At 41.9% G+C, this 12,806-nt stretch overlaps 1 protein-coding gene across 1 annotated transcript in view; it reads right to left on the reverse strand.

Annotated features, from left to right (window-relative positions):
- LOC127567959 (uncharacterized) overlaps positions 1-12,806 on the reverse strand; it is a 45,352-nt gene that overhangs the window by 22,229 nt on the left and 10,317 nt on the right. Inside the window, exons 3-6 of the mRNA XM_052011202.1 lie at positions 11,210-11,350; positions 5,345-6,326; positions 4,342-4,966; positions 1,185-1,416 (exon numbers count right to left, since the gene is read on the reverse strand). Coding sequence (XP_051867162.1) covers positions 1,185-1,416; positions 4,342-4,966; positions 5,345-6,326; positions 11,210-11,350 — 1,980 coding nt within the window. The remainder of the gene's footprint in view (positions 1-1,184; positions 1,417-4,341; positions 4,967-5,344; positions 6,327-11,209; positions 11,351-12,806) is intronic.

The raw sequence follows: 12,806 nt of genomic DNA on the forward strand, positions 1-12,806 counted from the left end.
CTCCTGAAGCTCGGAAGGAGACTATTCAGCACATCCAGTCTTTCTGAGGGTCCTGACCTGAAACGTTGATTATCCCTTTGCCTCCACAGACTCTGCCTGACCTGCTGAGTCCCTCCAGCAGTTTGTTGTTTGCTCCAGATTCCAGAATCTACAGTCTCTTGTGTCAGACTTCCTGAATTTTTTTCAACTAATTCAACTCCACTGCTCTTTTCATATAACTCAGCTGATACTTCCCTTCACCAAAATATATCAACTTTCTTTTTAAAAGTTATCATTAAACTTGCCTTTCAGATAATGCTTTCTGCATCATAATAACTTGTTATGTTAAACAATCTCCTGACTCTCCTGCTAATGGACACAATTTCCCAGGATGCAACCTTATCAAAACCTCTTATAATTTTGAATATCTCTATTAAGTATCCACTTTCTGCTCTAAAATCAATAATCCTAGCTTTCCTTAGTGTCTTCATGTAATTAGTCTACTTCACAACAAACTTTTTTTTTCCTTCTTTTGAAAAAAAGACGTTTTCTGTGCAGCATTATTTCATAATTTCTGCTGGTCCCACATCCAATCAGATAGGCTGTGGGATCATCTGAAATTAAATACTTTCAATATGTGGTCTCAATACAACTGTGAGGAAATAGAGAAGCCAAAATGAACATACTAAAATCACACAAACAATGTGATTACCTTTATGTTGGTTGTGGGATAAACATCATTTTCATATAGCAGTTCATGTGAAAGATGGCAGTGAAATATTTCCTCAGCATGAGTCTGGATTATGTGTGCAAGTTTCTGCATTGCACTTGCACAGCTAGTTCCTTGGACTTTGGAGTGGAACCCACAACCTTTTAACACAAAAGTAATTGGTAACAGTGCTATCAACCAAAATGACACCTGATGTCCTACAACAGATACCATCCATTGCCTCCCCTTCACTTATCTTCCTAGACCCTGACTGTATGTGACTATGTAGGAGCATCCCAGATGAGTCTAGACAACTTTTTAGGTAGGGACTCTGGATATTAATCATGGACCTCAGCCGACATGTCTATTTGGTTCATCGCTTCCTTCCTACTAACCCTCCAGTCCCAGGCTTTTCTTTGCTGATTAACAATGCATCTACCCTGGTACACAAATTTAGTCAGGGAGTCTTCCAAATGTAATGGGAGCTTTAACTCACAATGGCAGCTGATTGTCATCTGAAGACTTGCTGGCTGGATTGTGAATGGGCTTGTCTCCGCATTGCACTGCCCCAATCCCAGGCAACAGTGGTTCACCATCCCTGGCTGCTGGTGGAGGAGGTTTGGGCAAACTGTTGTGTTCTTCCTGGACCAAGGTCGGGACAGGTGTCACTGGCTCCCCACTGGAAGTGATGTCTTGGGGCTGTGTCTTCACTGTTGCAGACTGACTTTCTGTTAAAAAGGAGAGAATGTGACCACATGTACCCAGAGTCCCATGGCGTTAATTCATACAGAATGGAACAAAGAGCCCAAGAAAATAGGAACAAGAGTAAGCCACTCAGCCTGTCACACCTGCCCTGACATTCAATATGATCATGTCTGAACTTCCCCCGGTCTTCTGTGCCAGTTCCCCACAGCCCTCAATCACCCGATCTTTCAAATATTTATTTATCTCCACTTTAAATACTTCTAATGATCTAGCCTCAACAACTCTCTGGGAAAGAGAATTCCAGAGATTCACTCTCCTCTCTGAGAAGAAATTTCTATACACCGGTTTTAAACTACAATGTGAGTAAATAACAAAGTGTAGCGACTCACCGTCCGAGCAAGTGAACCGGCTCGACGGTCGGGTCGTGCGTCGTCGGAGCGGTGAGGCCCAAGATGGAGTTGGGCCTTCGTCTCCCCCGAGCGACGGGGAGAACCCGCACGTGGGAAAAGTTTTATGACGTAGCGCATACGTCATTTCCATTTTCGGTGGGCGGGAACCGTTCCTCTTAAAAAGCCCGTGCAAGGCGGGAAGATAAATCAGTTTTGTTCTGCAGCTCATCGACTAGTGTTTTATTTTCGCATCGCGGTAGCTGACGCGCTACAAAAGAACATATTTTAAACTATGCTTGAATAACACCCAATTCTCAAAATAAACCTTACTGATACTTCACTTGAACATAATATTACAGTGGGGTTCTGATTAATCAGATAGCTCCACCAAAGAGCTGGCACTGACACTGAGGAAGGGGTTAGATATTCTTAGGCATGGTTTGAAGGTTGGCACAACATTGTGGGCCGAAGGGCCTGTATAGTGCTGTATTGTTCTATGGTTCTATGGTTCTTAAGGCCAAAAACCTCCCATGTGGTACAAGATTTTATAATTCCATATCATACAGTTGCCACACCCTCACATTTCAGCTATTAGCTACCCATCATATCCATTTTCATTGCATAGTCCCATTTTCTTGCACTAATTGTAAAGTGGTAAATGCTTCATTAACCAATAGAATGTCTTTTTTTTTACTGTCAATCAAACAACCACACTTCCTATATCGCTAACAGTTTTGATAACTATTAAATATAAGTACAAAACCACACAATTTTTTAATTAAAGCCTCTATTAATATTTCTTTTGTATTTTTTGTTCACTGCAGTATCCAGGTGGTTAGTCTCTACATATTTTAGTTTGAGGCCAATTCTGGAAGATGGCTACTCTTACCACCAACAGATATTTAAACTACTGGATTTCTGGTCACACAAGGATTCTTTTTAAACAGTACAACAAGGTTATGTACCAGGAGACAACCAGCAACAAAGTGATTGATATCTCATGGAAAGACAGATTTAAGGGGGGGGGGGGGGGATGGTGAGTAATGAGTGATTGGCCAGGTCTTTCTCACTTTTCAAGCAGAATTACTGGAAACATTTACTCTGGTTAAACATGGGCTGAAGTTTCTCCAAATGACTTGTCACATAGATCTGTAGCTTATTAACAAACTCATGATTCTTGCCAGTTACCTGTGTTCTCACTACATCAGTACTAATTGCAACATAATTTGTTGTATAGAGGAACATTAGTCATTCTCCCTCAGACAAACTGTTAAAGGTTATCTCTGTCATGACAGTCATGCTCTCTTCATTGTGTTTGATGCTGAGGTCCCCACAGGATACAGGTGAGCTTGGTGATTGTTTATTTATATTTCAAAGGTATCCTTTCCTTCATGCAAACTAAAGCACTGCCATTCAATACTATTGCCATGACCCACACTAAATTTCACAGAGGGTCACTAATGATCAGAAACATAACTGGACCAGCCACATTAATACTATGGTTATAACAGCAGGTCAGATATATTCAATGCCCGTGACCTGACTGCTTGAACTTTTGAATCATTGACAAGGCATGAGTCTATTTTCCACTTGCTTCAACATTATTCTGAGCACCATCAAGGATAAAGCAGCTATCTTGACCAACCAATTACCCTAATAATTCACTCCCTCTACCATAAGTGTGCTGTGCATTTACTATCTAGGAAATGCACTGCAGCAATTTAACAAGGCTTCTTTGAAAGTATCCAACAAATCCACAATTTCTACCATCTAGAAGGAAAAATGTAGCAGGTACTTAGCTCCACCACCAAGCTGGCAAGTTCCTTTTCAAGTTACACATCATCCCGATGGTTACATATTACATATCCTTCATCAACAAGTATTGGAACATTTTACCCAACAAGACTGTAGAAGTACTTTCAACAGACTATAGCAATTCTAGAATGTGCCTCATCTTCAACCTCTCAGGGGTAATTAGGGATGGGCAATAAACTCTGGCCTTGCCATTTGGCTCTATAACCCAGAAGAGAATGAAAAAGAACACGCGATTTTTCCTGTTCACAGGAGCAAACGAGCTGCTAGAGGAAGTGGTAGAGGCAGGTACAACTACAATGTTTAAAAGACATCTGGTTAGGTTCATGGATAGGAAAGGTTTAGTGGGATATAGGCCAAATGCAGGCAAATGGGACTAGCTCGGGAAGGCAACTTGGTCGACGTGGATGAGTTGGGCCGAGGGGCTTGTTTCTGTGTTGTATAACTCTATGACTCTATATCAAAGGTTTCAAACATGTAATAAGCCTTTTATTTGCATTTGGAGTGGAGATAATGTTTACATAAGATACTGGCCTTGGATCCCTGATGTTCTGTCTAAACTAATAAGATAGGTGACACATTTCCGGCCTATATGTGTGTGTTCTCACAGCCCACCATATTGGAGGTACAGGAGACTGCCTGGCACTGAAAAAAAACACTGGTGGTGCTTAGTTGAGTTTGTAAATGATTAGCTTCAAGCAGTTAGAAGACAAAGCTTTTGGAAGTTGATATCAATGACCCATTTACCTGTTCTGTCCTTCCGTTTTTCAGTACTTTGCTTGGATGAGGAGACTGTTGCATGAGTTGGATCAATAAGACAATTCTGGTTTTCGGTGAGTTTGATGGATGTCTTATGCTCAGAAGACAATAGCCCATCACTTATATTTGTTATCTGTTTGGACATTTCTGAGTTTTTTCCAACTTCTGATCTGTAGCCCTCTGAACTTTGATCATCACCATTGTTATTCCTTACCAACTGAATAGCAGAACTCAAAGGGCGGTTAGCTAAAGGGACTGATATGCCAATGGTGTGGCCATTTGGCAACTGTTGATTAGGACCACTGGGACTCTGTTGAGATTGAAGCAAAGACATATCTGGAAAAGTCTGAGAATTAGATGGTCTTCCATCATTCTCCTCTGGATTTAAATGAATGAGCCTGTACTGAGGAGAAGGACAGGTATCCAGGTTTGTTAAAGGATTATTCTTCTGCGTTAGTGGCAGTTTGTTTTGTTGGGAGTTGGACAGGATTGTCAAGTTGGCTTTGTTGATCACTGGTCTCTTGGGAAGAGGATCTTGATCAGAAGTGTTTTCTTCGAACTTTGTGGGAAATGATGTATTCATTGAGCGAGAATTGGACATCCTGGATCTCCTCTGGGAATGGGAAGAAGAAGGAATCTCCTTGACTTGACCATTTCCGAGAGAGCTTGTGCCCTTTTGTCGGGGAAGTGATGAGCAGTATAAGGTGGAGTTCTCTCTATTCTGCTTAGAACTTTGAACTGGCTTCACGACTGGACACAATGAAGCAGGTAACTGCGCTGAAAAGGGGGAAACTTCCACAACTTGTTCTGTGGGTAGCCTTGGTATGTGACTGTGCTTTGACATCGAAACACCGGCCACTGGTTCAGAATCAGCAGAGTCTCTTGACTCTTGAATGCTACTTATTTGGCATTGAACATGTTGGTGACCATCTTGTTGCTTCTCAATGGGTTTTCTTCTAGACTTTGATTTTCCACCTCTCACAATGCTTACTGGTTCCTTTTCAAAACTGTTCTCCCCAATGCATTTAGTTGACATACCTGTGCCTTTGGCATTCAGTTCAATACAGTTTGTAGAGTCTTCATTGCTCCCTGGCATTGTGGCAGAGCTGTGCATTGGGATCTTAGGCTCTCTGCAATCTTTCATCTCTTCGAAAGCAGTGTTAGTAGTATTACCATCAGTTACTGATACATCATCAATGGAAGTAATCTCCCCTATATATGTTTCCTTTATAGGTTCAATTCTGATTCGGTGCTGTGAAGGGAGAACCCAGCAAGGTACAATTCTGGGAGGCAATACTCCAACATCTGGAGCCTCCACACCAAAGTTATTTTGGACCTCCTTTGCAATAGACATGGGGAGCTCATGATGACTGGGTCTTTGAGGTTCCCTGCCTTGGTGAAGTACACTAGCATCTGGAAATTCATAAGAAGGAGGGTCAAGGCAAATTGCTTTGGTACTTGAAATGATGTAAGAGCCACAACAGCTACACTTCCCATCAATGCAGATTGCTGTGTTGAAATGAGGGCTGCTAGCCTTGCCAAGTGGATTTTCTCCAGTCTCTCCGGTGGCAACCGGATTTGGTCCACTTTTCCAACTCCAGCTCCCAATAACTCCAGTGTTCTTATGGAAAGGTTTGCCATAATTCCTTGACTCAGCTCTCAACACATACTCCTTCTCTGGAGTCCCATAGGATGGAAGCCCATGCTCTTGTGTCAATCCCCTTGGGATTTGCCGAACTGAAGACTCAAGGCCACATTTCCTGCGTAATTGGTAGCGCACTTCAGCCTCTTGGGTGGACTCATCCTCAAACCTTACGTGGCTTGGAGACTGGCTTCGCTTCTTGCGTAGTCCGCATCGCGACTCACCACTGGAGGAGTCACTGAGGTTGCAGCTGTTTTGGGTGCTTGATGAACATTCTTCTCGGGAGAAAGGGCCCTTCTTTGGTGAAGGGGTACCTTTAGTGCCAATTTCCCTACAGAAAATGGAGAAATGGGTAGTTATTTCATAACCTGCACTGCTACAAAATCAGAAATCCAATCTTCCAAAGCAACTGCAGATCAAAGGTTATACCAGGAAGCGACAATAAATTATTTGTCATGTTTACAACCTGACGAGTTCCTCACTCTTCCTTGGACAGTCACAGATCATCTGAAACTCAGGTTTCCATAATGATAAAACATAGCCTGGATGTTACTATCTATATTAGCCATGGCTCAATGGTAGTATTCTCCCAAGATGTTGCATAGAAGTATCTTGCTATTCTCACTATTTCAGAGAACAGCAAGATACTTCTATCCAATTTGTCTTGATCGATATTTATCCTCAACCAAAATCTTCTCTCTCTTCGCTATTGCACTGCTCACAAAATGTCTTATGCACATAACGTTTGTAACCATTCTCTACTCACTGTATTTTTATAGAAAGAACACTTTCATTTTATTGGGAGAAGTTGTAGTTTCCAGTTCTCCTGCAAAATTGGCTTTGTTTCCTGTGCAATACACTTGACAGTATTGAAGAGGACTTTCACCTCCTGTAAAAGCCAGTAGATATTTTCATAGTTTCTAGATTTCTCTAAGATATCCAGACATTTTAAAACAACATTACTTTAAGTGGTGAATATGAATTTTAAGAAATCTGGTAAGTAAGGGAAGTGATTTCAGCACTGGTAGTCTATGTTCCTGTTTATCACCCTCCAGCAACAGCCTCCACCTTAATCGACCCGCCCCCACCTCAATCCAACTTCCTCTTCTATTTTTTTTTGTCTGCCTTCATCTATCATTCACCTGCCTCTGTCTCCCAAATCCACACCTCCCCTCCCCTACCTGGCTCAACCTGCCCATCATCCTTCACCCCTCCTCAGTCCACCAATTGCCTTGGGCTCCTGTCACACCACTCCCCCTCCCCTCTTTATACTGGCCATCTCCCTTCTCCACTCCCAGTCCTGATGCAGTGTTTTGATTCAAAACAGTGACAATTCCTTTCCCCCCACAGATGCTGCTCGACCCGCTGCGTTCTTCCAGCAGATTGTTAAAGATAAGCCTAATTTACTTTTTCCCAACTAATGTCCAAATTATGAACCCCTTTCAAATGAATGAGGATTACAACCTGACCCAGGCTGCAGAAGCCTATTCTCCAATATAAAGCTGGGAAATTCCACACGAGGGATCTATCTTTGGACTCCATGTAGAATTCTGCAACTCCCCCTGCTGTGGGTTTGCACATTGGACCTTAGAGTGCAGCAATCTTAGAGTTCAGGCTTTAGTGAGTGAGGGGTTTCAGAGAGGAGAATATTTGGTGAGTAGCAACAGGTGAATATATCCACCTTTCTTTATTCCTTTAATTCTCTAAGTAAAAGTAAAGGTAGAGACTTCATGTTGCAGTAGGTAATACTTAGAATGGAATAATGAGTTACTCCCTTTAATTTAGAGTGCTACAACAATTCAAGAATTCAAGAGTACATTCTGCTATAACATGTGTTTCCATAACATGGTTGATAGATTAGGGAACACTATTTGGATTATGCAGGCCACATTGGATATAGCATGATCACAATCAGGTAAACCTGTTGAAATCTGTGCTTTGAAGGCAATTACAGCTTGTTCTGTTATAACACAATGTTTCTTAGGAACGTAACTATTGTGTTATAGCAGAACCACCTAAAATTCATGGCAGAACTCAGCCCATGGTATGCTCCACCTGGGCTATGTGGGTAATCAGGGACACTTTCAATGTGGGAAGTGTGTCTAGTTGCAGCTCCTGACTGATCACAAGGCACAGACGGCATTGTAGATAGACTCACTGTAAAGTATCAGTGATGCATACAGCATCATGGAGAGCACATCAAGTGAGCTGGTCACCCCGCAGTTATTGGCTGCACAGGCAGAAAAGCAATGGGTGACCAGCAGATGGAGCAGTAGGCTCAGACAGGTAGTGCAGGAGTCCTCTGCGGCTATTCCCCTCTCATACAGATATACCTCATCAGAGACTGTTGGGAGGAAATGGCCTTCCAGGGAAAAGCAGCAACAGCCATGTTCATGGAACCACGGCTAGCTTTGCTGCGCAGGGTGAACCATGGGGGATGGAAGCTATAGTGATAGGGGATTTGATTGTAAGGTGAGTAGATGACGAGCACATCTGAGGACCAACTGCTGGGATTAGTAAAGATAAGTGCTTGATGGTCAGCACTAACATGGTGGGCTGAAGGGCCTCTTTCTGTGTTGTATGATTCTATAAGTCCTTCCCAGGTGTAGCATGTTTAAAGAGCAGGAGAAACAAAAACTACATCAACTTCTCCTGATTAAAAAAAAATAATTTTTGTATAAAATACAGTGAGTGGAAGATATTTACATATAAATTATATGAATAAAACAAGTTCAATCATTCAGTGATTCAAAAGGCATTGATGGTTGCCACAGATTGATCCATTCACTGTCTGCATTATTTATTCTTAAGCGCTCGAATGACAGAATAAACTGAGATGGGGTGAAGAAAGGACTGAATGCTGAATCTGCTGCATTAATCTAAATATCTTTTGAAACATTAAAGTACTTCCTTCCTTATTGAAAGATGAGCTATTTTCAAAGCAGATTCCATTCTCCGTCAATGGTAACATTTTGAGAAGGTGTTTCTTGAGATCACAATACTGATAATGGAGAGATGTAGGTGTGAAAATTACTGTTAGCATTTGGACTAATCTTGCACTTCAAAACATGACCAAAATCCACCAAGACCACACCTGGAACATTGGATTTTGGGCATCACAATCTTGGAAAGGGTAGAGTGGGTTTGGGGAAATGCAATATGGATTTATTAGCATTATACCTAACCCCATGGTACATTATAAGGAGCGCTTACAGAAAACTAGTGCTATACTGTATTTGGTGGAATTCATAAGTTTCACATGTGCTTTAATCAAAGTTTTCCACATATTAAGGAGAACCTGAATAAAATAGTGATAAATTATATTCTTGGCTGAGGAGTCAGAACTGGGGCATGATCTACAAATTAGAACCAAGAGTGAAGAGACTTAACACCTCCACAGATACAAGGTTATGGACATTTGGAACAATAGCACTTGATGCAGCATCAATTATAAATCTTGAATATGTGATTGATACTTTTATATTATCAAAGTATTAATGATCTAGAGAAAAGTTGGGTATAACAAATTAGGTCACAGATTAATTACAATCTCCCCGAGTGGTAGAATAATTTTCAGAAAATAAATTGGGTACTCTTGTTCCTAACCTCCAACTTTCCACTCTGACAGTTCTTAACCAATAAGCCTATATCAATTATACTTTCAACTGGCTCATATTAAGTATGCATTAATTGCATAGTTCATGAAGTTTGGCTTGGCGTTTCTGGTCATGGAACATGTTGGCACAGAACAGAGATTTGCAGCATTGACATGCATGGAGTCAAAACATGCTTTGATGCTGCCAGCTGAAATTGGGCCACATTTTCGAAAAAAAAGAATTGGCCACTCAGAGGGAAATTTGTTCACTACAGTTACACTGCTGAAATGATTACTTACCCACTAGGCACTTACCAACTAGACACAGGCACGGTAGCATAGTGGTTAGCATAATGCTTTACAGTGCCAGAGACCCGGGTTCAAATCCGGCCACTGTCTGTAAGGAGTTTGTACGTTCTCCCCGTGTCTGTGTGGGTTTCCTCCGGGTGCTCCGGTTTCCTCCCACATTCCAAAGACGTACAGGTTAGGAAGTTATGGGCATGCTATGTTGGCGCCGGAAGCGTGGCGACACTTGCGGGCTGCCCCCCAAAATCACTGCGCAAAAGATGTATTTCACTGTGTGTTTCGATGTACATGTGACTAATAAAGATCTTATCTTACTTGTGCAATTTGCTAAGGAGCAGTCACCCTCTTCCCAGTTACTTCCATTCAAACATTCAGTTCTTGAACTGAGGAGGTGTAGGATTAATAAACTATATCTGTATTCATATCTTAAGACGGATGAGAATTATGGCTGCTCGAAATACTGACTTAAAAAGTGTCCTCCAGGCCGGAACACACCACTGCTTTCCTGGGCTGCGTGCTGTGTGGTAATTGCTGTGCCTGGAACTTAATTGGATTCCCATTATGTTCCCACTATGGAGATGATGGTCAATCTTAATGGAAAATGGGAAGGCTGTCTCAAACAATGAAGGTGATACCTGCCTTTGTCTCACCCGATTGCAAAACGATTAGCTGAACCTGGGGTGTGAGGCTGCTCTTTGTCCATCTGCAGTAGCCCTTTGTCCGTTTCCTGCTCAACCAAGAACTCCGGCGCCTGACTCATTAAAGTGTGTGTGACAATGTTTGTATAAATTACTGTCTGCCCCCTCTGTACCTCAGAGGACTCCGCCGCAGACTCTGTCTGAGAGTAAGGTTTCTCCCTAGCGATATATTGCTAAATAAACGCCTTTGAATTAACCTGTTGCACTGTGTGATTTACAGCAGACGGAAGTGGGACTTCAAAATCGGGTTAACAGAACAACCAGCACACCCTAATCACTACTTTAGCAACACTCTGACCACTTTGATCACTTTGCACTAAAATGGACCTCATTTTTTTTGTTCTAATTGTGTATAATTTATGTTTTTCTTGTGAACATTGCTTAAATGATGCTGTGTGCCTGTGATGCTGCTGCAAGTAAGTTTTTCATTGCACCTGTGCATACTGAATTGTTAACTCCTGAACTGTGAAATATAAGAGATTGTTCACAGTTGGCATGCAGCTAACTTCATGTACGTACCAACCCTATGGGGATATTGTGAAACTTCAGGCCATTCATCTGTGGCAGGATTTGTTTTATTAATGGTCACTGAGGAAAGTTATGAGCAGCACTTACACAGAACTCTTCACTACAGGCAAAATGCTGTGGTCAGCCTTGAGTGGACTAGCTCGGGCCTTCATCCGAGCTCTCTCCAGCAGCTGTTTCGCCAACTCATGCCTGGGACTCAGTGGCAGCTGATTGGAGGACACAAAGGCTCTGTCGGGTAGATTAGGAGCAAACAGAGATTAGTGGACTAAATGAAGCTACAATGCAACACACACACACACACACACACACACACTCTCACAAATCTTTGTGTTGTGGCACATGACAGCCAATGAAACAATAGGGTAGGCCTACTGGAGAAAATGAAGAATGGTTTAGTTAGGAATAAGGGTTATTTATTCAAATAAAGAACACTTCACTGCTCCAGGCCACAAACTGCAGGAAGTGTTCATCACACTGGCTGCATTCTATTGGTCAGCCCTTTAACTTTACTGGCACTCATTATTTCAGTCTCCATCAGCCCTTTGCTGATTGCTTTGTAAAACAGAATTTTTGAGTGGAGACAACCAAAGGAATTTTTTTAACCTTATTTCATTGCTGTAGGATGAGCTTGCATGATCAGATCAAATCTAATTTACCTCCTATATCTCACTGATTCCAATGGAGTGGATAACTGGCTAATATTAGTGCATAGTTGAAGTGAATATTTCTGGGTCTGCTGACACTCAGTCCTGGATAACACTGATGTTTAATTGTTATCAAGATTTAGTTTACGCACACAACCCAGTATGATGTTGAGTCCAGACTAAGACTCAACCTGCTGCTGCTCAGCTCAGTGTCTGGCTAGGACTTAGCCAAAAACAACCAGGTCCTGGCAAAGATTTGATCCACTGGCACTAACAGAGACATACTGAAAAGGACCCCGTGGCCCACTGTATTTCTATACACTTGTGATGCAACTAGAAAATACAAAAATACATAAAAGAAAAGCAACCAAGCAAATCTCCCCATATCCCTTCCACTATTCTGTAAGTCACATATTCTCAGCAACATTGTCCACAAACGCATCATTGATTTCTATATTTTAACTAATAACATGCTATTTGGTCCCTGCTTTAAACTCTATTCTCTCCCTCTGGCAATGGTCTGAAACTGAAACGGATCATTCATAACCTTAGTGTCATATTTAACTCCAGAGTTTCAAATCTCATATCTATGCCAACACCAACTCAATTGCTGCTGAAACAATCGTCCATACCTATGTAAACCCTAGATTTAACTATTCCAACACATTTCTGACAGTCTGTCTACTCTCTGTAATCCTGTCACTAGATGCTTTGCCTCTGTATGTCCCTTTGCAACTGGATACATGACTTCCTCATCGGCAGACCTCAATCAGTGAGGATTGGTAACAACATCTCCTCCTCACAGACCATCAACACAGGTGCACCTCAAGGCTGCATACTTAGCCTCCTGCTCTACTCTCTATACACACATGACTGTGTGGCTAAGCACAGCTCCAACGCCATATACACATTCGCCAATTACACCACTGTTGTAGGACAAATCACAGGTGGTGATGAGTTCAGTTTACCGGAGTGAAATAGGACATCTGGTTCAATGGTGCCACAAAAACAACCTCTCACTCAACATCAATAAATCTAAA

Source organism: Pristis pectinata, chromosome 3 (assembly GCF_009764475.1).
Source record: "Pristis pectinata isolate sPriPec2 chromosome 3, sPriPec2.1.pri, whole genome shotgun sequence".
NCBI lineage: Eukaryota > Metazoa > Chordata > Chondrichthyes > Rhinopristiformes > Pristidae > Pristis > Pristis pectinata.